At 38.3% G+C, this 24,487-nt stretch overlaps 1 protein-coding gene across 2 annotated transcripts in view; it reads right to left on the bottom strand.

The window, feature by feature from the left end:
• Nucleotides 1-24,256, bottom strand: part of TNIP3 (TNFAIP3 interacting protein 3) — an 89,230-nt gene extending 64,974 nt beyond the window's left edge. For both annotated transcript variants that reach the window (XM_077140167.1, XM_077140168.1), the window contains exons 1-2: nt 24,087-24,256; nt 7,235-7,320 (exon numbers count right to left, since the gene is read on the bottom strand). In XM_077140167.1, coding sequence (XP_076996282.1) covers nt 7,235-7,320; nt 24,087-24,089 — 89 coding nt within the window. In that variant the 5' untranslated portion in view covers nt 24,090-24,256. The remainder of the gene's footprint in view (nt 1-7,234; nt 7,321-24,086) is intronic.
• Nucleotides 24,257-24,487: the final 231 nt, after the last annotated feature.

Here is a 24,487-nt window from a genome sequence, read left to right as displayed (position 1 = left end):
TATGCCAGGTGATTTAGAGAGGCTGAAAATAAGGAATTGGCTTAAGTCAATGTGCTAGTTTGACAGGATGTATGTACCCTAGAAAAGCCATGTTTTAATCCTAATCCTATTTTATAAAGGCAGCCATTTCTTCTAATCCCTATTCAGCACTGTATGTATGAAACTATAATTAGATCATCTCCCTGGAGATGTGACTCAATCATGAGTGGTTGTAAAGATGGATTAGGTGGAGATGTGCCTCCACCCATTCGGGAGGGTTTTGATTAGTTTACTGGATTTAGGTGGACACGTCTCCATCTAATCCAGTTTAACAACCAGTCTTGATTGAATTACATCTAAAAAGAGGAAACATTTTGGAGACTGTGAGAGATTCTGAGAGAGTAGAACGACACAGCCATGAGAAGTAGAGTCCACCAGCCAGCAACCTTTGGAAATGAAGAAGGAAAACGTCTCCTGGGGAGCTTCATGAAAGGAAGCCAAGAGAGAAAGCTTGCAGATGACGCCGTGTTCATCACGTGCCCTTCCAAATGAGAAAGAGACCCTCGCCTCTTCGCCATGTGCCTTTTCACTTAAGAGTGAAACCCTGAACTTCATCGGCCTTCTTGAACCAAGGTATCTTTCCCTGGATGCCTTAGATTGGACATTTCTATAGACTTGTTTTAACTGGGACATTATCTCGGCCTTAGAACTGTACACTACCAACTTATTAAATTCCCCTTTTTAAGAGCTATTCCATTTCTGGTATATTGCATTCCAGCAGCTAGGAAACCAGAACAGTCCTCCAGACAAATGTGAAGGATAAGCAAGCAGGATTGGAGATACGGAGGTCAGCAAGTGGAATCCAGGTGCAAAGCATTAAATGAGACAAGCCAACACTCCATGAGGGTGACTGAAAGTTAGCCCACTTGATGGTTTACCAAGATTCTAACCACTAACTTGAAAATATTAGAAAACGTGAGCTCTCATAATTTTAAACACTGTCTCGCTTGCAAAATAATTCTGAAAATTGTTCTTAATACGCTGTATTTCAATAATAAACAGATTTAGAAACACATGAATTTAACTCAACTTTTTCAAAACCCTGCTAAAATCCCAAGAAACTGATTTTTTAAACCATTATTATTTTAAACCATTAAACCATTATATTTTTAAATTATGAGACAAAGAGAATGGAAAAGGAGACAACGTTGGATGAAATTTATTTCAACAAATTTTTGGAAGAAGAAAAGCAAAAGTTGTAACTGACTTACTACAGCAAAGAAAATGAAAACCGAAATGTTTTTAGACAGAAGCCGACGAGAAATTCGGCCAGCTTGCGCATGCACTCTCCAAGGGGCTGAGCACTCGCAGGTGCCGGTTCCCAGAAGGCAGGACGGAAACGGAGGCTGGAGACGAGGGACCACGGCTGGCCTGGTCTCGAGGCCCAGGCATGCCGCCCGGAGGCTGCCCACCGCCTGAGCCGGGCCCTGGTGCTAACGCCCCGGGGCTTCTTCTCTTGGGAAGTCGACACCCAAAGCTCTGGGCTCGGGACAGGAGGCCCAGAGGAGGGTGGGCTCGGGGAGAGGGTTCTGAGACTCCGCATGCTGGACTGTGACGGGCTGAGATCTCTTACCCGGCTGTTGCTCTAAATACTACAACCAGTCATATCTCCACGACCAGAAATTGGAAAAATCTTCACTAGGAAAACTATCCGATGATATGTACATTTGGGAATCTCTCCCTCCTCTGGACACCTATCACAGAGCTCCATCCCATAAAATAGCTCCTAACTGTTCAGTGCCCCAGTCTAAACTCTGATTGGTCAGTCAAGGGTTACTATACGTTAAAAGAAAAAACAAAACCAAAAAACCCAAACTGGAAGAAAAATCCAAATTAAAAATAAACAAAAAAACATAGGAAAAATGCACCCCCCCCAAGAAAGAAAGAAATAATACAAAGGAAGAGGAGAATACTTAAAATAAACAACAAAACCCATAGTGACATCGTAAGAGAAGGAGATTGGAATCATATTCATGAAATAAAATTAATATAAAGAAAGTAAAAAAGAACATCAGGAAAAAACAATCTTTGACAATTAAAAATATAACTATAACTGAATCAGACAGCATAAAAGATTAGAACAGGAAGTAAAGGGAATCCACCCCACCATGAAATATAAAAATGCAAAACTACAGAATAAATAAAAGAGGAAAAAGAGAATCAGGCGGGGATATACAACGTTTCACCAATAAGGGTCCCAGAATAGGGGAACAGAAAAGAAGAAATTATCAAAGAATTAATACAGGAAACATTTCAAAACTTAAAAAATCAAGATCTAGAACAAATGGATCCACCAAGTGCCCTGTGTAAGGATTTAAAAACAGACAAACTGCTGAGGAGCCCAGGATGAAATTTCACGATGCCGTATTCAGTGAGAAGAACCTAGTAACTTCTAGACATAAAAAGAAGATTATATATGAAAGACCAGAAATTTAATGGCATCGAACTTTTCATTATAGGAGACTAGGAGATGGTGTTTTGCATTCGGAAATTTTATTTTACTTCCAACATAAAAATCTATATTCAGCTAAATTACCAATCATGAGCAGGATAGGAGAAAAGACATTTCCAGGTGTGCACAGACTGAATTTATTCGCCTCTCATCATGTTTTCTTAAGAAACCACTGGAGAATGTGCTCCCACAGAAAGAGGGAGAAAATACTAACATTGGAATATGGGAAATGCAATTCGTTAACGGAGGTTGGTGAAAGGAAGTTATGAGGTACTAAAGAAATTTCTTGGGAAAAAAGCACTGCAGACCAACTAATAGCATCCCGGATTTGAGGGAACAACAGAAAGCTCTAGGAGTGAGGGGGTCAGAAAAAACATAACGAATGGTGAGATCGACAGTTGAAAAATATTATAAATAGTTTGTCTCATTTGGCTGGAGGAACATGGAGAAAGTAACGCAACGGAAGTAAGAGTAGTTCTTAACTCCAGTGACAGAATAGCACTGCTTAATGAGAGAAACTATAATCAGAGTGAACTACTTGGTTCAATAGAGAATAATATCCCTACAGTCATAATAATGTGGAAAAATTACTCTCCTTACTCCTTGAAGGAAGGTATACTGGTGATATTTTGTTTGAGAGCATCAGTTAATACATATCAAAGGCTTAACTTTTTCTATATTTTTATTCAACAATTCCACTTTTAGAAACTTACCCTAAGGTAATAAAAATGAATTTGCAAAAAGAACTAAATACAAATATATTTGTTACCATTTTGTTCCTGATAGTAAGAAACTAAATTCAACCTAATTGTCTGAAATAGCGACTCAGTTAAATAAATATGTACCTACATAACTGGATACTATATAGATTAATATCTGCTTGGAAAAATGTTCATAATATACCTGAAAAAAAAAAGAGTTTCAAAACAACCTTTTTATCATGGCCCCATTTTTAAAGGAAAAAAATAAAGAGAGAGAGCTGAAAAATACAGTCAGTAATTATTTTGGATGACAGGATTAAACCTGAGTTTTGCTTTCTTTCTTTTTGTCCATATATCACAAATACTAAAGATTTCTGCATAAATGTGGCACTTCTTAGAGTTGCCAGATGCAAATATAACTGATTTCTAACTGATAGCTTGAGTTTTAAAATTAAAAAATAAAGGAAATTATAGAAGAAGGAGAAAGACGAGAGGGATAACATGATGGCACAGTGGCAGTTTAATTTGTTTGATCAGAGAAGTATTCTGTTTATCAAAGGAGTAGAGCACCCCTATTGGCGAAACTGGTTTCCATCCATACACTCATTTGACAGACATTTTCAGAGCACTTACCATGTGCCACTCACTGCGGTCTGCTCTTTTCCTCTAAAGAGCAACGAACCCATCAACAGATAAGACACAGAAGCAATTGGAAATAATCAGAAACCATGTGTTGAAGTTGACTTTTCTTTGTAGCCTGTAACTGTAGATTTCGATATAGATGTGAAAAGACTCCGTACACTACACAAAGATCACATGGATGTAGGTTCTGGTGATAAATCCTAGCGTCTCCAGTGGTACCATATTCAAGTGTTATCAGTGGGCCATGAAACACCTAAACTGTGCTAAATATTTACACTGAGCTGCTAATATTTACATTTAGCTTCCTGTTTGTCAATCAGGAAGCAGCATTCTGTTGTGTTCTAAATAAACGCAAGTGTGACTTAGCATGGAGGAAAATGAAACTAAAAAGGGTAAGCTGCTCAGGTGTTTTAAATCTTAGAATGAATTTCAATTTTCATTTAAACGTTTCCGAGGTGTGGAACAGAAACGATTCTCTAGTCCAGTCGCATAGGAAAGTGAGGTGACGATTGATTTATCTACTGACAATCTTCTCTAAGAAAGCAATGCAGACTCAGCCTATGAAGTGACTAGAGCCCTGTGTCAATATAAGTAGCAAATTATACCAAAGTTGAAGAATAAAATTTGTTTCAAACAAATTCTCAGCATAGCACGCCTACTGTCGGAGTGAACCCGGGTGAGAGTGAAGGCACGGGTAACGTACTGAGCAAACCATCCCGGAGATGCAAACCCCTTCTCTGAGGGCGTTTAATGCACATGATCCACTTATATGAAGAAATCAAAGAGCCAAACCAAAACCAAGTTGAATTTTCCAGATCGAGTCCCTTCATTGTTTCCCGGATGTTTCCTCCCTGGCATGCTGATATAACTCCCTGTCAGGGAGCATGGAGCTAGCCGTGATTTGGCATTTCCAATTTGTCCTGAACACTGGAATTTTGCTAACATGGTATCTTGGCTGTGTTAATAGGTCTGAAGTGGGTAAAGGAATCCCAGGGCCTGCCCTGCGTGGATCTGCCTGTGAAATTATCACATTGGGGGAGCCGTCTTCAACAGAAATCCTGGGCCTTCTCCCAAAAATAGACCAACCTTAGAGCTGCCGCCTGCAGAAAGGACGGAATTGCACACATTGGGCTCTTTGGGGCCGGCTGCATTTGAGGCCGCCGTGCCTCCTGCCACCCCTGCTGTCACAGGCCGTCCCCACAGGGCTGCCCGGCAGACTTCCTGTCCCAGGATATACACATTTCCCCATGGGATGCACTGTGGGAAAGCAGTTCTTTCCAGACAAATGGCAGGTTGATTCTTTGTGAAATTCTGATTTGGCATTCTTACCACCAATCTGTTAACCATTTCCCAGCACACAGTAGGAGCTTCACCAGTGATTGCTGAATTGAGTTGAACAGAGTTTATTAAAAGCAGACAGAATGAGAGAGATGATACAGACATCTTCTTAGACATTCTGTCTAAACAAGGCCTCTGAAAACGGAAGGCCTGATTTTATCCTATAGGTGGGGTTGCATGGAAAATGCTTTTCCTTAATACTTTCTAGAGTCCGGTGGAAAATACAAGCTATCCAAAAGCCTTGTCTTAAATCTCTGTGAATTGATTTGTCCAATAAAAGTTAATTTTATTTAGTGTGTTTATAATTTATAGTGTTTATAATTTATAAACACATGGTTGAGAAGCTACTTGCTAAATTTGGAAAGAGAGGAGATTTAATCGAGTTGTTCAGAGCCCCAACTTGACTTTGATATATATTAGTTTGAAGAAATGTAATTTTTGAAAAACTGTCAAATGTGTATTGCAAGCCTTCACACTAAAAATGATTTAAATTAAAACATTACTAAGAAATAGTACCATTTATGAAAATACAATTCAATCTCTGATGTTCTGTGTGTCACTACTTAGCCTTCAAAATCTTTCTCTTCTACCTAACAAAATAGCATGTGGATAGAAGAGAATATAGAGGCCTCTGCCTCTTACGGAAAAGGGGAAGATGGCAATAACTTCTCCGCAATTTGGACAGCAGCTATGCTTTTCAAAAGACTTTAATTGAAGGTCAGGTTAGAAGTGTAATGGTGTAACAGTGGCTCAGTGGCAGAGTTCTCGCCTGCCATGCTGGAGACCCGGGTTCGATTCCCAGAGCCTGCCCATGCAAAAAAAAAACAACAAAAAACAGAAAAGTAGGTTAAGAATAAAGAGGCCAAAGGAATTGCAAAAATGTTGATGATATCATAAAAGAGATTATTTTAGCTCTTGCTTACCACATATGCAGTCCTACTCCAACTAAAACATCTGCCTGACGCCCCATAAACGTCCCCACACTTCCCTTTATGAGTAGAAAAATGGAGCTTTAAGAAACTTTTAATAGCCAGCAGCTGCTTGGCTGCCAAATGCTGCATCTAGAGGGAAGTGTGCTATTCACGTGGGAAAAAACAAAACAAAGCCAAAAAAAACCTAATTGTCTAATTTTCTTAAATTAATGTATACCAATATTTTGCATAATGACATTTGAATGCCTTGAATATGGAGAAAAGACCCTTAACAGCATCTGAAAACCACTGGAGAGGCAAAGTATGGTGAGATTGTGCTCGATCATATTTATACATATGAGACCTTTTTTGGATGAATTTAATGCTAAAGTAAAAGGGGCCCTTCATGAGAACTTGGCTTCATTTTATTCTTCTGACATGAACTCTACCTGAGGCTGACGTGAATCCTAATAGTTTTCCATGCAAGTTTATAATTTTAATTTTCAAATACGTGATCCGTGCTTTTACTGTATCTATACTTCTTAAAATAACTGTGGTAAGAAAAGGAAGCCATCTGCTTTGGGAAAAATTAAAATGGGGTAATGGCATTGTAGGAGTACCTCAAAAGGGAAAAAAAAAAAGAATGCGATTGCCAGGATCATACTTGTGGAGTGCAGCTGGCTTTGAAACATCTTCAAGGTCATGTTAAAGAGGAATAAAAAAAACCGTAAGATATTTTATTTACTTTGACATTCCCCCGCACTGGGAATCAAAGCTCAAAATTCCTCTTCGTTATATGTTTACTTTGAAAGAAGCTTGATATGTAACTGTAAGACTGATGCATTCAAGAGATAAAAGTTTCACCTCTGCAGACTCTAAATGATTCCTCAGAAAGGGAAGGAAAGGAAAGCGCTGGCGGTTCTCTTCCTGCCCATTCCCCTCATCTCCCTTCTCCTCTCCCACCTCCGCTGAGATGCTGAAAGTACATATGTTCAAATAGGCCACCTGCTATTTTTCCTTACCTATTCCATGGAGTTCCAATCATCTATATAATCTATTCTTCATAACTCATCAGCCCTCCCTGAAAGCGGAAGTGCTCTAATTAGGATGTTCCTAGAGACACACGTCCTCTAATGAGATGCCTCCCTTACCTCTCGTAATCCTCAGGTTGACTGGCGAATGTGGCCAGCTTCTCCCCGTGCTTTTCCCCCTGCTTTATGAGCTGCCCGTGTGGAATCTAAAGGAGAGAAACAGAAAGGACGTGAGGCAACCACATGTCTCCAGGGAAGATCATTTTGTCAGTCACCGGAGGGGAAAAACATCTGCTAAATGCATTTTTTTCATCGAAAGCCATGTTTTTATCCGCATGTCTTGTTTTCAGTCCTACCAGGTAAGGAGAAGACAGACCACGGACATGCCTTCTGCCTAGTGTCAACCAAAGGGAAAGCACTGGGTGTAAACACAGACTCAGTCACTCACTTGAGGAAGAGTCCTGGGACAGGAAGAAATTGTCCAGGAGCAGGAAAAAGAAAGTTGTAAACTCCAACATCCAAGGCATAAGCGGTTGGAAGTTGTCAGACTGACATGTTTGTAATTCAGTTAGCCACAGTCCAGAAATGATTTCTCTGATGCAACGCCATCGACAGCTTTCTTCTCAGAGCACATTCCTCACAGCTGTTTCTCCAGGGATTTTCAAGATAACAAGGGAAACTGAATGTGACAATTAAAATAGGAGGAAATTAAGAATAAAAACTGTGCTAGGACAATTTTTCCCTTTCTCAATTTTTTCTACATAATATGAATGGCAACTTTAGCACTGCATGTGCTCAAACATTACACAGACGTTGGGCTTCTGGTCGAATCTTGACATTGGGACATTTGAAGGGTTGCGGATGCTTCACAGGCCAGTGTCTGCAGACACTCACCATGTTACAAATGCATCTGGAAACCACTCACTGCTGTGATCCCATTAGAAAAGTTAGGCAGTTCAGCTCTGGGGGAAGCACAAAGTCAACTTGTCTGGGTTTTATGAGTTTCTGTTTAATTGTAATGACAGCCAAAACAATTTGTTTGTTAAAATGCTCTGAGGAGGATTTGTCTCAGCTATTGGCAAGACTTCCATGCATAGTGTGGGAGGGCAGCTTTTCCGTTTTGTTTTGTTTTCAGCTGCGACAGCTGTTTAAAAGTCATCTGCTTGCCACCATGGTAGCCACTTACCAGATGAAAGAAAAGGCCTTTTAGGATTGTTATAGAAATTGGACCACCAACAAGGCAACCTTCTTTTAACCAGGCAAAACGGCAGAAGCCCCCGCTCCTTTATGTGGACTGCGAGGAGGTGGTGCACAGTTGTGCAGAGGCGTTGGAGAGGCCAGCAAACGACGCGCGCTTCACAGAGAGGGGCTTGGACACGTGCCCATCCAACATTGCTGGAAGGTGAGGTTTTAACGTTCAATTAATAAATTAAATCAAATGCACTTGTAGTGAAGGTTTTCTTTCAAAATGTCTTGTATTAATTAATAATCCTAAAATTTTTTTTAAATGGTGACTTTCCAGAAGATCTAAAATTATGCACGTGATCCCACAGTATCAGGCACTCATAGGCTTTGAGATCTTAGCGAATTTGCTAAGGATGATGAAATCACCATTTTATAAGAGAGAAAATAGAAGTCCAGAGAGGACAAATCATGTGGTTAATTAATAGCTGATACAGTATAAGGCACCAAGTCATTTGACTCCTAGTCTATAATTTTCTATTATAAGATGAAATTTTAAGGTTGAAATAAGGTGAGATCTAATTTTCATACAGGGATATTTTAAAATAAGGATGCAGATGAACCCTCATAAAATGACATTTCTTAGAAAATGACGTAGTATTTGAATTCTGCTGGTAAACAACCAAAAAAACAGCATGTGAAATTTCCAGACACAAAAGTTTACAGTTTTAAGATTCACTAGTAATACCTCTGAGACACTGGAAAGAAACAAGCCAGGTATTGTCTCAAAGATATTAGTTCCCTGAACACTGTATTTCCTTTCTAAATAGTCTCTTGATTGATGGAATTTTACACTTATTATTATTCTACCCAAGAAGTCAAAACAATGTGAGAGTCAATAGCCCAGTCATAATTATAATTTCCAATAGTTTGTCCATTTCACTAGAATTCTTCTCATTTCCACAGGTGGTGATGTTTTTCAACAGAACATAACAAAGGAGGCAATCAGAAAAAGACAGTCATCGATTAAAAAGGGCTTCTCTTTCGAGTGGAAGTAAATAAATCAAATCAAACAAACTCTGAAGGCATAAGACCTTCTGGATACCTTTGCCGCGTTTTTTTTTTAAACCTTTGAGAAAAAGAACAGCTTCAAATTTCTTAAGGCTTAATAAATATTTGTGTGCCTGCTTAAATCTTTCCACTAAGTATAAGTCAGGATGATATTAAACCATAAGGGAAGGAATTCTGCTGAAGTGCTCTCTCCTTTTCATTGGGCAAAAGCACAAAATCAATCCAATGGGGTGGGCACAACTTCCTGAGTTTTTAATGACAGCTCTGGAGACACGGAAATGTGCAGCATCAAAGTACCTGAGACGACAAACCCAGAGAACACCTTGCAGCCAGAGCTCCAATTACAGCAACACACTAAAGTTGCCTTTGAGTGTGGCTTATCAATTTCTTATAAAATATCATTCAAAACATTTCCACATTGCTTAATATTTTAAATATTTCAAACAGTTCCCAAACGGAACAACCAAGTTAGACATAACAAGTTGGACTCTCATAAAAGCAAATTGTATCTGAATTCTAAACGTGAAAAGAAAAAGGAAAAAATAAAGTACTGCATCCTTTTAACCTTTTCCCATTCAAGTGGATTGCTCAGACATTTCGTCTTGAATGTGCTTAATTTTCACCAAGTTCTACTGCTTGATTGTGACACACGTCTACCTGCCATATTTGTATTTCTGACAGCTGTTGGAGAAAAGACAACAGATCTCTTCCTTTATCTCATGGCATGACATTAATCCTTCACCCTGAAAGGTCAAAGATAAATTCCCATATGTGGTCCAGAGACAAAGACTCGTTGTCATAAATAAGAGGCATGACTGTAGGGCAAGTCCCTATTCCAACAAGGCTACCGTGGATTAAACACTGAAATCCCTCTCCTGAAATTGCTTCTAGAATCTCTGCACATTCTCTAGAAAATTTTAGAAAAAAAGTCTAGCTTATCAGGTTACAGTTGGGTAAATATAGTAGAAAACATCAAATTAAGTAATATTGGCAGTACAGAAGTGTCATGGGATGAAAAATAATGGAACTGTCTTCCTTTCCTTTGCTCTAAACTGCCTTTTTAAGTGCCTTGTTTTGTACCCACAGACGCAGCGGAACCCATGATGTAAAGTAGGCGAGAAGCCACCTGCCAAAGTACACTCCTTCTTCTCAAAGGGACTCAGTCAGGGAGGTGGTAACTTTTTTGTGTCCCTCTCTCCTTCCCCGTTAAATGGAGGTAATAACAGTACCTGCTTCATAGAGCTATAACGAGGCTCATGGATGCTGATGTACAGACAATTTGTACAGTAGAGCCTGGGACGCTGGAATTATTCATGGAAATCATTTTCATGGAGTCTCACAGGGGGTGAGGCAAACACCCTGTCTCATGCTGCGGACGGCAAACCTTTCAGGGCAGCTTGTGTCTGGGGGACAGACACACGTCGCTCCCATGGCAACTTTGGATTCTACAATTCCATGATTCTTAGACTCCTAGAATTAAAAGAGGTGCCCGTCTTCAAAGAATTTACCATCCTGTTGACAAAATTGGATGACAAGCCTCTGAGGCCAAAAACAAGATATTTCTTATTTTCATATTCCCAGTTCCAGCATAGAATCTGGCTCGCCGTGACCAGCTAATATTTCAAGAATAGAAGAATGAAGAAATGATACCCAACTGCACAAAACAGCAGATGATAAGTAAAAAAATAGTGGGATTCACAATAAATAAGAGTTTTCAAGATAATAGGTGTTTATATACATATATATATATATATATTGGCATGCTGTATGACGGGGGTCGCATTTCATTCTTTTTCCATGTGACTATCCCATTATTGCGGCACCATTTGATGAATTTTTGTTTGGTTGGTTATTGGTTTTTTGGGGAAGTGCATGGAACCCAACCCATGCACTTGAGATAAGGATGAAAAGGAGATTGGTTCTTGTCCTCTCCAGGCAAAGCTCAGAATCACTCTCCCTCCCATAACTGCTAGAATCAGCACCACCCATGGGAGATTCCAAACAGGGATAAATAGCAGCTTTCTCAAAGCTGGCTTGCTTATTGCAGGGTAAGAACTAAATCTTGGGCTAACCCAACCCAGGTCTCCTGCACAGCAGATGAGAATTTCACCACTGAACCACCCTTGCACCCCCTTACAATTTTGTTTTAGTTGCTCAAATTTTATTTGTGTTGTTTTAGTTTTGCCTTTTCTATACCAAGGAAATTTAAAAACCAGAGGGTATAAATTTTTACTTACAGCTGTTTTATAATTTTATTTTCTTCAGGAGAACAAGTAGAAATGACAAACAATTTCTGGGAAACAAGAGATGGACAATTAAAACCATAGACGTGAGAGCTCATTGGCTGACAGCACCATCAAAGCAAACACATTTCTTTGTTTCCATTATTTGCTTATTTTCTTGTTCTTCTTTCTCTCCTGCCCCGTGTCCTCCTCTTTTTAAAGAGCTCCCAAATAACTGCTAAAGAAGCTGCTGTTGCTCTGACCCTCACCCAAAGATGTCCTGGGTTCTTGGACAGATTTCAGTATATCAGGGGAGATGAGATCATAAGCTGTTTGATTGTTTAAGCAAAATTTACACAATCCACAGTTCCAAAATAACACAACTTTAGAGGATAAACAGACTTTTGGAAGTAAACCCAACTTTATGAAATTTTTTGCCATGTGTGGTGACAGCTTTTAATACACTTAGATTTCTAAAGTCAGTTCAAGGGCTGTAGGGTGTGAGTATTACCAGTTATACTTGGACTCCACAAAAATAGGTTTTATGGAAAATCACATTTCAATTGCCAAAGAATTCTTCCACCAGGTGAAAGTTTGTTATTTGGTAGAGTCTGTTACAGCATCGGAATATGTCAAAATATAAGTGCAATCAAAAGCATGGAAACTTTACTTCAGACAGAAAAGACTTAAAGTTGATGAGTGATTTTTGTTCTTACCTCTGGGACATACGATTAAGAACTCCTAATATTTAACCTAGAAATTTACTTTCATTTCATTTTCCACCTTCAGTAATTTAAAAATCAAATGTTAACTAGGTTCAAAACATTTAGGATGAAATGTCCTAGGAAAGGACTAAGTCATCATGATAAATTATTGCCATGTACCCAATATATGTGATAAATAATAAAGATATTATGAGATGCCATGCTAAAAAACATGCACACATGTATATTCACAAACCTACATATATAAAAGCACTTTTTAGAAATGACATTTTTGTATCCAAGAATACATTAAAAACTTTCTTTTTGGTCAAGAGACCTATAGGTGGTTAGTGAATGAAAAAAAAAGGTTAAAACTGAAACTCATGAAAAATAATACACTAATATCACATTAATTCATTTAACTTAAACTCCAGAAGTGTTCATCATTTGCCAAACCCTCCTTCTCATGCAGGGAGCAACCGACTGTGCTTCGCCGGCACTTTCTGGCCCATAGAGAATTCTCTGTGAGTTCAAGTTGAAGTTTCTTTATAAGGAAGCACGGATTTGACGACATTTATAATAGTCTGAAAATAGACTGCTTTTAGATTTTCATGATATTTTCCCAATCTTTTATAATTGCCTCACCCACATCTGATTTAATTTGGGGAACTCACTTTTATTAGGTGTTTCAAGTGACTCAAATTAGTTTGCATCGAAACAACAATGCTTTTGTCTTTTGCAGGCATGCATTACCAGCTTACATAATTTTTTAAAGTTATATACCTGCAACAAAAGTAAAATGGCCATAAATAAATTAGGGAGCAAACAAACCTGACTCTCCCACTCAACTTCTGGAGGCAGAAATAAGTGAATGCGCTCACAAGTGCTCTGTCAGCTAGGCGCCATCAGTGGGTCTTGAATGTCAGTCTGTCTGTTTTCCCGAGGGAGTAGAGAGCATGGTTACTCACGTGTGAGTTGGTAAGAGGAGGCTGGTAAAGAGGGCAGTAATTCCAGTCAGGAGTGGCTGAAAGCCTGCAGGGTCAGGCGCCAACATAAATAAGTAACATTAACTTGGTGAACAAGTGAATGAATGTCTTGCCTAAAGGCACAAAAATTAATTTTTTTATAAAAGCGATGTGAGCCAACCAAACACCATGCTCTGAGAAATGTTTCTGCTGACACACAGCAACTGTCACCAGCCTGTTTTCCAGGGCCTTCTGTAACTTCCAAAGCATGGGGTATTTGTGGATACATGGATAATAATGCGAACATTTTTGAGATCCTTGCTATTACTGGTAAGAAAGAAATGTGAAGCAAAAGGTACAGAATTAGAAATAGAAGATCTTTTAGTTTTTGGATATTTTTTTTCAATTCTTAAATTAACCAGATATGAGCTGTATGATCTTCTGAAGAACCAGCCGTAATTTATCATCTCTAATGATCCGGAAGTCCCCTCCATCACATATTTGCCTTCAGCGCTGGGGAGTGCGGCCAGCATTGTGGTTGGGTCAAAGCTTCGGGCAGGGTGGTGACAGCCGTGCCCTATTCTACATGTTTGGCTCTTTAAAGTAGAATTGAGAGACTTGTACAGAGTTAAAGAATTAATCGGGGAGCTAAAGGGTAAAACAAACATTTTTTTATGCCTAATGCTCTCATGGTGAGCATAAGCCTAATAAGGAATAAGTATTCAGTAAGTGCTCTCCAATGCTTGCAAACCACTGACAATATCATTCATATCTTTTTTATTAGAGAAGTTGTAGGTTTAAAGAAAAATAATGCAGAAAATTCAGAGTCCCCATATACCCTTCTTCACTCACGCCTCCCATTATCACTTTGCATTAGTGTGATACCTGTGTTACAACTGATAACACAATGCAAATATAATTATACTATTAACTGTAGTAGTCAGCTTACATTAAGGTTCACGGATTGTGCTATTCATCCTATGTTTTTTTTAACCTTTATTCTAGTAACATACACAAACTAAAATTACTCCCTTTAAACCACATTCAAATATATAATTCAGTGGTGTTAATTACATTCGTATTGTTGGCTAGCCTCACCTATTACCAAAAGCTATTACAAAAACTTTCAAGATCTGTCTCCAAAACTTTTTTATCACCCCAAACAGAAACTTCACACCCATTAAGTTCCAACTCCCCATTCATTATCTCCATCCAGCCCCTGGAAACTTGTATTCCAGTTTCTAACTCTATGGATTTGTTTATTCTAACTACTTCACATCAGGGCTATCGTGCAGTTGTTGTCCTTTTGTGTCTGGCTTAGTTCACTCAACATGATGCCTTCAGGTTCATCCGTGCTGTTGCATGTGTTGGAACTTCATTCCTGTGGACGGCTGAGTAATATTGTAAGTACACGCCACATTTTCTTTAACCATAGACACAAGGGTTGCTTCCATCTTTTGGCAATTGCAAATAATGCTGCATCAGTGTGCAAACATCTGTGTATGAGTCCCTGCTTTAAATTCTTTTAGGTACATACGTAGGACATTAATTGATTTTCTTATGTTGAAATACCCCTGCACATCCGGAATAAATCCCAGTTGATAATGATGCATACATTTTTAGATGCGCTGTTAGATTCAATTGCCAGTAATTTGTTGAGGATTCTGGCCTATCACTTTTTAAAGTTATTACATTTTTGTCTGGCTTTGGTATTTGTGATGTTGGCCTCATAAAAGAAGTTAGGAAGTGTCCCGCCTCTTCAAGTTTTTGGAAGAGTTTGAGCAGGATTGGTGTTCACTCTTTTTGGAATGTTTGTCAAAATTCACCAGTAAAGCCATCTGGTTCTTCCTTTCGTTGGAAGGTTTTTGATTACCGACTCAAACTATGTACTGGTTAATGGTTTGTTGAGATCTTCTATTTCTTCTTAAATCAGTGTAGGTAGTTTGGGTGTTTTTAGGAATTTATTCTCTTCATCTAACTTATCCAGTTTGTTGGCATACAGCTGTTCACAATACTCTCTTACAGTACTTTTTATTTCTGTGGGGTTGGTAGTAATGCCCTCCCTTTCATTCTTGATTTTCATAACGTATGTACTATTTCTTTTTTCTCCTTGTCAGTTTAGGTAAAAGTTTGTTGATTTTACTGATCTTGTCAAAAAATGAATTTTGGTTGTATTGATTTTCCCTATGTGTTTTTAAAAAAAAGATTTGTACTTCATTTATCTCTGCTCTAATCTATGCTGTTTCCTTCCATCTGCTCACTTTGGGTTTAGTTTAGTCTTTTATTCAATATCCTCCAGTTGTGAGGTTAGACCTCTGATATGAGATCTTTCTTCTTTTTTAATGTAAGCCTTTAGTGGTGTGAACTTCCCTTTCAGAACTGCTTTTTCTGCATCTTACAGATTTTGGAAAGTTACATTTTTATTTTCTTTCACCTCAAAATATCTCTTTATTTCCTTTGTGAATTCTTCTTTGACCTACTAGTTTAAGAGCATGTTGTTTAATTTCCACATATTTGTGAATTTTCCAGTTCTCCTCTAGTTATTGATTTCTAGCTTAATTCCACTGTGGTCAGAGAAAATACATAGTATGGTTTCAATATTCTTAATTTATTTTTTATTCTGTGACTTAACATACAGTCTATATTAGCAAATGACCCATGTGCACTGGAAAAGAATGTATATTCTGCTGATGATGGGCGAAGCATCTATATACATCTGTTAGATCTTTTTGGTTTATATATGGTTCAAATCTTCTATTTTCTTATTGATCTTCTATTTAGATGTCCTTTCCATTATTGAAAGTGATTGTAAAGTCTCCTATTATGAATGCAGAACCATCCATTTCTCTCTTGAAATCTGTCAGTATTTGTTTCATATATTTTGGAACTCTGCTACTAAATGTTCACATATTTATATTTGTTGCATCTTCTTGTTGAACTCACCCCTTTAACAGTACAAGGACTCCCTGTCCTGGGTTTTGACAGTTTGATTGCTGTGTGTCTGGGTGTGGCTCTTTTCATGTTATACTGTTTGAGGTTCATTGGGTCTCTGGAATGTGCACGGTCATGCCTTTCAGTAATCTGGGACGTTTTCTGGAATTACTTCTTTGAAGAGTCCTTCTGTCCCTTCCTTTCTTTCTGTTCCTCTGGGACTCCCTTACTGCACATATTGGAATACTTGTGGGTTTGTTCCACAGTTCCATTAGGCTCGGGTCACGTTTTTCATTCTTTTTCTCTCTGCTCCTTGGTCTAAATCATTTCCACTGTGTTGTCTTTGAAGTCACTGATTCTTCGTTCTCCCAGCTCCATTCTGCTATTAAAACCATCTTCAGTCACAGTTATTGTAGTTTCATTTAGTTACTGTCATCTTCAATGCTAGGATTTCTATTGGGTCACTTTTTAATACTTCCATCTCTTTATTGAGATTCTGATATTATGCATTCATTATTTTCCTGATATCTTTTAGCTTTTTCCTTGTGCTTTCCCTTATGTCTTTGCACATGTTGAGGATCATTTTTTAAAAAGTCTTTGCAGGTGTGTTTCTAGTTTGGTCTTTTTATTGATGATTTCTTTATTGGTATGTTGAGCCTTTGGATGGGCCATCATTTCCTGTTTCTTTGTTTAACATTTTCTTTTGTGTCACCTTTACATTTTAATATTTTAAACGTTAACTCTGGAATTAAGTCCCTGATATGTTTATCTGTTCTTTAAGTTTATACACAGGTAGTGATTTAACAGAGATTTCCCTGGATGCCAGGAGCTAACATAAACAAGCCAATACAAAAATGCCTTCCATAATCCTTGCAAATTGGCTCTGTGTTGGCTGGTGCTCCCCTTCAGAGTTTAGCTGTCCTGTGCGGAACACTGGCCTGAGGGACTAGTGAAGTGCAGGATTGCCTCCATATTTCCTGAGACTGCATCTTGTCTTGGGCTCCTCACTCACAGCCTTAAGACCTCCCCATTTGCTGGAATAGGAATATCCCTGTGTTTCCTATGAAAAGACAATCCCTCCCGTCCTGAGTATCCTCTCTCTGTTGGAAGTCTTAAAGCCAGTTAGCTTTCGCCCCAAGCAGATTTGAATTAATTACTTCTTAGAATGTTATATCTCTTTGCAAGCTGCTTCTGGCTGCAGGGTGAGCTCTGTGGGGATGAGAGGTGAGTTTCCTGGCTCAGCCTTTCAATCTGCTACTAGACAAACTGGCTCTGACAGGCAAGCTTCCCAGCACGCACGTAGTGTTTACCCCTCTCCCTCCAGAACAGTGCGGGGCCCTCAGTGGTCACGCAGCTGGTTCCACCCACATGGGGGACATGTGGGGAAAGGCCAGCAGAAGCAGCACAGCACATTCCTGCCATTTTGAAAGCCTGTTTTCTTGATTTGGTTCTCACTCAATTACTGTAGCTATTGAACTGTTTTCCAGAATCTTAAGGAAGATGGCTCTGCCAGTTTTACATGGCTGCTCAGTTTCCCTGGGGGAGTAGCACCCTGGAGCATCTCACCCCACATCCTGTTCAACTAAACCACAATACATTGACTTTTCCTGGACCATTGGGTTGCATCCTCACTGAGTTGCATCTTTTCATTCTTGGCTCCTTTTAATCTGATCTCCATTTCGTAGTCATCATGTTCTTTTCAAAACATGCACTTGTTCTTGGCATCACCCCTTTGCTTGCCCCTAGATGGAAACGCTTTCCTGACTCTACATTATAATCACCAAGATCTACAAAATAGAAAAGGCCCCTGTTGGCCCCGTTGTGCTGTTAGCACGCCTCAAAGGAGCCTCTTTGGGAGTTTAAGATGCGATGGTTCATTGTTACATGGGAACTCTCTCAGTATTAGCCATTTAACATCTCTAGTACCAATCGTTATGACATCTAACAATGCTTCCCACTCCCCACTGGTCCTAAAGTGTTCTCCAGCTTCTCTCATTACCCTGAAGCCACATCAGCCTTTTTGTCTGTTCCTTGAATTTAGAACCTGATGTTACCTCTTCCTGAAATGTTCTTTGTCTTGAAAATAAAATCTTTCCTGACTTCCCATACTTGTACAAATTCCTTTAATATTCACATTTAGAACTGTTTGTACCTCCCGTTTGTAGAACTTATCACAGCTGTAATTTCATTATACTGATATGTGTTTATTAGCCTTATTTCCTTTGTCCGTTCTTCTTCACTGGACTATGGGCTCCATGAGACTGAGCCTGTTTTGTTCACAACTGAATCCCCAGTTCTTAATACACAGCCCGAAGTGCACCTAATGCTGACTCAACATTGAATGAATTAATCAGTTTCAGATTAAATTTTCTAGCAGGTAGTTGTACATGGAAATGTACAAATTTTTAATAGGGTATCTTGAATATGGTTTCCTAAAAATATCTGCAACAATCAATTTGGTCTAATTTACTTTTTATACTTTAAATAAACTTTAATAAAGTTCCTATCAAAATTATTGTACCTCTGAAAAACTTTAAAAAAAGGGAAAAGAAAACTTAAAAACTTAAAAAAAAGGAAAAAGAAAAAGAAATCCTTAATCTGAAGAAGGGACTATAGAGCATATCAGGTGATTATAAAATCAAACTAAATTTTTGTGCACAAAACTAAGATATTATTAAAAGATTTAAGACAATTTCTATGCAAAATTAGGCAAATGTTCAATATTTTTAAGAACACAAGAATGCTTCTCAAATAATGAAGCATATGTTGTAGGTTTTCACCCATTGATTTCCTCTAACAAGTAGGATGTATCTAACAGGTGTCAAATGCTCGTCAGGTGCACTGTGTGGATTCCCAAGTGGGGAAACTGAGGGAGAGGAAAATAACAACCACTCTCATTTACAGTAATGGCTCAGGGGAAATTGAGAACAAGAAAGAGATTTTTGGCTACACATCATTTGGCTAAACAAAGGAAAGAAATACCCCCCCAAAATGACAGTATATTTTTTTCCATTTTATATTTCTGAGAAAGATGTCAAATCAGGGGACTTTTATCATCCATTTCCTTGTAAGAAGTCTTGTTTTATAGCAATAAAGTCAAATTCTTTGTTACCACAAATTCTCTAGAGCTCAATGGCATTAGAGCACCTGCATTTCTTATACATACAAAACTGGCAACTTTGCATTTGGGAGCTGAATTTGGAACCATTCCTCAGCAGGAATCAGGAGACCAAGAATCTTTCACCAGGGGGTCACTAACTTGTCTGTCCCTGGATGACAGTTTTTATCACCCTGGGCATCCACTTCACTGTTTCTGACATGAGAAGAGAGTGAACCATGGAATGCCTGGGGGTTCTCCAAGCTAATATTTACATGATGCAAAAACTGGCCATTCTTGGAATCCACATGTACATATGTGTTATATATCTTGGAATAAACAATATAAGTATGTCTTTCTTTATTCAGCTCTATTTGGGGAAACAGTCTTTAGTATAGATTTCTCATGAAGAACTTCATTGGAGTCCCTCAAATTACAAATCCACCTTTCAACCTTGTATGTTGGAAAGATGACTTGATTTGGGTCAAATATGTGTCTTCTCAATATATTGCTTACACCCTATAAGTAAGTGACTTTGGGCAAATCATTTAAACTGTGAACTCCAGTTTCTTCACTTGGGACAATAGCACCTTCTCCAAAGAGAAGGTCTTAAAGAGCAAAGAAGGTATTCTGTTTGAAAACAGCTTCTGGCTCTACTGTGCTGTGAGGTGATTTATCTAGCGTTGCCTGGAACATGCTTATAAGCTCTAAATAAATGCAGTAAAATTTAAATCTTGTTTAACGTTTACAATTCACTGTGAAGACTGTGTCGAGAGTGATTTCTATGGGACATGAATGCAAGGCTAAGAATGTGTTGTTAGTTTTATGTGAGCACGTGTCAGGCGAGTCCTAATGTCCTGGGCAGCTTTCCTACCACTGTAGGTGAACAGGCCTCACCTACAGCTCTTCCAGATACAGTCTCACCCACTGGAAATGGTAATAAATGCTGCTTTCTGCCAATTTATCAGAATTCTTTTTTTCACTAAGAATTTGCTTCCAAGTAGGTAATTTTTTTGTTTTTCAATTACATATGAAATTTTAGATCTATCTCAGCCAGTAAAAACTAAATTAAAAGTTAGCCTTGCACAAAAACAATTCAAATTTTAATGCTGAATTAGTAGCTGAAAAGATGTTCACAAGTTTCTGTAAAAACTAGGGAAAAAGGTAAATACTCTGTTATCAAACCTGCATTTCATCATTTCCTTCCTAGGATTCAGAGCATGAAATACAGAAGTTAAAATGCCATCCATAGCTCCTGTACCCATCTAGGCAGTACACTGTATGTATAATTTGTGGATATTATACATCCACATAAATACCACACCATTTTTCCTGCTCCTGTGATGACAGCAATCATGAGCTGCCATGAGGAAAACGCATACTGTGTTGTGACCTGCACCAAACGCTAGCAACAGAGGTCACGCTTCCAGAGACTATACTTTGAAAATAACACTAGTATACTCTTCTTATTATTAAAAATTACACAGTTATGATCTAAACACTTGCAGAAATTGGCTTGAAATTTTAATATCCAGATAGTATACCCAAATTAACAAATACATATATATTGTACTGTCCAATACTGCCCCATTGTGACTGTTTCTCTGTCTCAAGGTTTTTTACATTCTTATATTAATCAAAGTATCTATTTTCTGGAACTGTGCTTTGCAACCACTAAAATCACTTCCACTCCTAGGTTGTTTTAATGTTAAAAACATGGTAATATTTAATCTTGACAGTTTTTTCAAATAAAATTGACTTTCCACTCATACTATGTGCAATTTCAGTAGAAAGGCATTTTTGTTCTAGCCTCTTTCTTAAAGATTGGAGGACATATTTTGTAATGTGCATTTGTTTTAGTGTCAGTCCTCCTTCCTGCATCTGAAAGGCCAAAATTTCACAGCTTAAAACAAATGATAAGGAACTATGCTGTATCAGTTCCTCAAGTGAAAATAAATGAAAGACTGAGGCCTGGGATTTTAATGAATGCTTTCTGCTAATATTCAAAAGTTGAGGTGAAGCTTTAGTCCTCAACTTTGTGTTTCAGATACAGAATCTATCCTTTGGATTTTAAATGTGAAGTTCAAGATTCTCTCAGACTAATCACATAGTAGGCTCTGCCTTAGTTATCTTTTGAAATATTTTTCTTGTTTTTAAACAAACAGCTATACTCTAATTAAAAATTTGTCTTCTTTTTTGCCAGCCATATTAAGGCAGTATGATATTTGTGTGTATTAAACATTTTAAAGTTGAGAATTCTTCCTGTTCATGATTATCTTCATTACAAATAAAATGTTATTGTTTTGCTACTGTTCTTATATTTAAGTTTCTCTTTACAATGAAAATTCAAAAGAGGTGCATACTTTACTGTCGCTTAGGCTAAATAGTTTTTCCCCTATTTAATATCTACGGTTGTTTTCCTTTTGCAATAAAAAAAAAGTTATCATTCCAGAAAATTTACAGCATCCTCTCCAAGTAAAGGATTTGTAAAAAAAAAAAAAAAAAAAAAAAGTTCTAGTGTACACTATAAAATTGGAGAAAAAAGTAAATATGGCAACATACCAAACGGTACTGAATTTACTATTTCAGGACACAATCTGTCTGAAGTCATCTGGCCACAGCCTCTTCTATTTATCTTTGTTTATTTACATCAAATAGAAGCATTTCACCATCTTTGCGATTTAAAACTGTGAAAGAGGTCACTTACTTTCAAATGTATTTTATGCACTGACACAATACTATATTACAGAATATGTCCTTTCTTCTTGCAGAATTTATATGGCAGGAAGAATGATTAATTTTCTTTACTTATCACATTAATCTATCAACTGTCTAATACTGCCCCATTGTGACTGTTTCTCTGTCTCAAGGTTTTTTACATTCTTATATTAATCAAAGTATCTATTTTCTGGAACTGTGCTTTGCAACCACTAAAATCACTTCCACTCTTAGGTTGTTTTAATGTTAAAAACATGGTAATATTTAATCTTGACAGTTTTTTCAAATAAAATTGATTTTTTACTCACACTATGTGCAATTTCAGTAGAAAGGCATTTTTGTTCTAGCCTCTTTCTTAAAGATTTGAGGACATATTTTGTAATGTGCATTTGTTTTAGTGTCAGTCCTCCTTCCTGCATCTGAAAGGCCACACTGTCACAGCTGAAAACAAATGAGACAACAGCTGTGACTAAAAGAGTTTCTTTGAAAATTTTTATTATCTAACCTTACTAAAAAAGCAGTGCTTGGAAATTAGTAAAGAGTTAAGAGTAAAGCACTGAACAACAATTTTTAAAAGTTAACGTTTAAAAGAGTGCCTAAGGTTCTGCCCTCACAGGATGCATTAGTTCCCAAAACTGTTAGGGCATCTCCTCCCATCCCTGCTGCACCCCGCAGGGAAGGAGCCGGGAGAAGAGGTGTCCAGAAGCCCAAGCCCAAGGCAGAGCCTTGGCAGGCGTTGGGACCCTGCCTGTCTCTCCCACACCAATCCACAGTTCCCCTAGGCACTTACATATTTCAGTTTCCTTTAACGGGTGAAATCGATTTAACATTCAGCATCCCACGTTTGAAAATAATGATTTTTTCCTCACTCATGCCTCATTCATCTCATTAAAATTGGGAAAGGCACAGTGCATGCACATTTCAATGGAAAACTTCTAAAAGAAGCTAACAATATACTAATGAAATGTTTACTTCGTGGGCAGGAGCCCATTTGGGGAAGGGGAGACAAAGTGAGAGAGAGAAAAGGACAGGGAGAGGAAGAGAAAGTAGGAAAAAGAAAGGAGTAAATGAAGGGCATCCTTTCTTATTTTCTGGGTAATGCTACTTTAAAAAATATATTATAGTTCTGTTTTTTTTTTTAAATAGCCTCAAGAAGATGAGACAAGAATATCTGCAAATAGCCTGTAAACCTTAGCATTGATCCATTCCACAAATAATTGTTTACTGCCCGTGAGGTTAGGGCCCGGGCAGGCTGTGGATGTCACAGGGCTTCTGGAGTTGCTGCAATGAGCCGTTGCCAGACGTCGCCAAGAAGACGTAAGGAGCTCAGCATGTCACTGCAGGAAATGTTGTGGTTAGGCCAGAAATGTAATGTTACAGGACTTATAAGACAGCATCACTTAGTCTCTTAGACAGCAAGTCTACCACGGTCCGGCGCGGTTTCCTTTAAAATAAACCTTCCTTGGAAGATAACTGAACCACTTGTACTGAAATGATACCTGGAGAAGTTTGTTTTTTGATAGCCCTTGGAAAATTTGACCATTTAAATGAAATAGCCCAATGGTTTTATACTTAGAAATACACTCTTTCAGAAATTGCCTGCTTCCCCCAACATGATTTTCCAGGGCTGTGAAGAAAGCAGTGGGCCCTGCTGTGTGGGTCTCAACACTGTCCCTGCCTAGCAAGGTCGCTAAACACCAGCATCCCAAGGCCACCGTATGACAACTCAAATTTAGTTAATAATTACAGAATTGTTAGAAATAATAAAGCAAACAGAATAACATTTATTTAGTTAAATGTGTCCTTTCAATTGCTTACTTTATCTGCAGTGAGCAACGGGGGTGATTGGTAAAACCTATAAAAGTTTAAAAAATAAACATCACATATGAGTACATTTGCAACGAGGTCTCTCTGACTTCCCACCGGGAATACATGAAATCCTAACTGAACTATTAATGGAACCAAACTCACAAATGCCATTTAGTATGAGACTTTTGCTGATTTTCAAAAGAAATTAAGTTACGGCGAAGTCCAGTGAGTAAGTGAAATGAAAGCAAAGGCTCGAGGCCCCACACTACTCACCATGTCCTCCCTGCATGTCCCCGCAGACCTAGGTGAGCCCACTGCAGGGTCCGGCGAAGACGGGAGAGCTTGTCTTCATGACTCTTGAATCAAACAGTAACTAAGTGGTTTAAGTAGAAACATGTATTTTGAAAGGTTAAACCACCCATACACAGGGAAACCCCTTTTTTAAGAAAGTCATCCTACTGCAAAGAGGCTGTTAATACTTGTCTCTCGGGTAGAAATACAAGCCACAGATAACAGCCTTCCAGCCCGTGTGACATACCGCAGAGGATTCCCTCCAGGCTTGATGCTGTAATGGAAACCCAAGAAAACAATGTACCTCTTCAGGCACTACAGGAAACCCACCTGCCCACTGGATGGAAAAGTTCTATCAGCTGAACAGGGCCACAACACAGAAA

This window comes from Tamandua tetradactyla, chromosome 22 (genome assembly GCF_023851605.1).
Source record: "Tamandua tetradactyla isolate mTamTet1 chromosome 22, mTamTet1.pri, whole genome shotgun sequence".
Classification (NCBI taxonomy): domain Eukaryota; kingdom Metazoa; phylum Chordata; class Mammalia; order Pilosa; family Myrmecophagidae; genus Tamandua; species Tamandua tetradactyla.
This window is presented reverse-complemented; position numbering and strand designations above follow the sequence as displayed.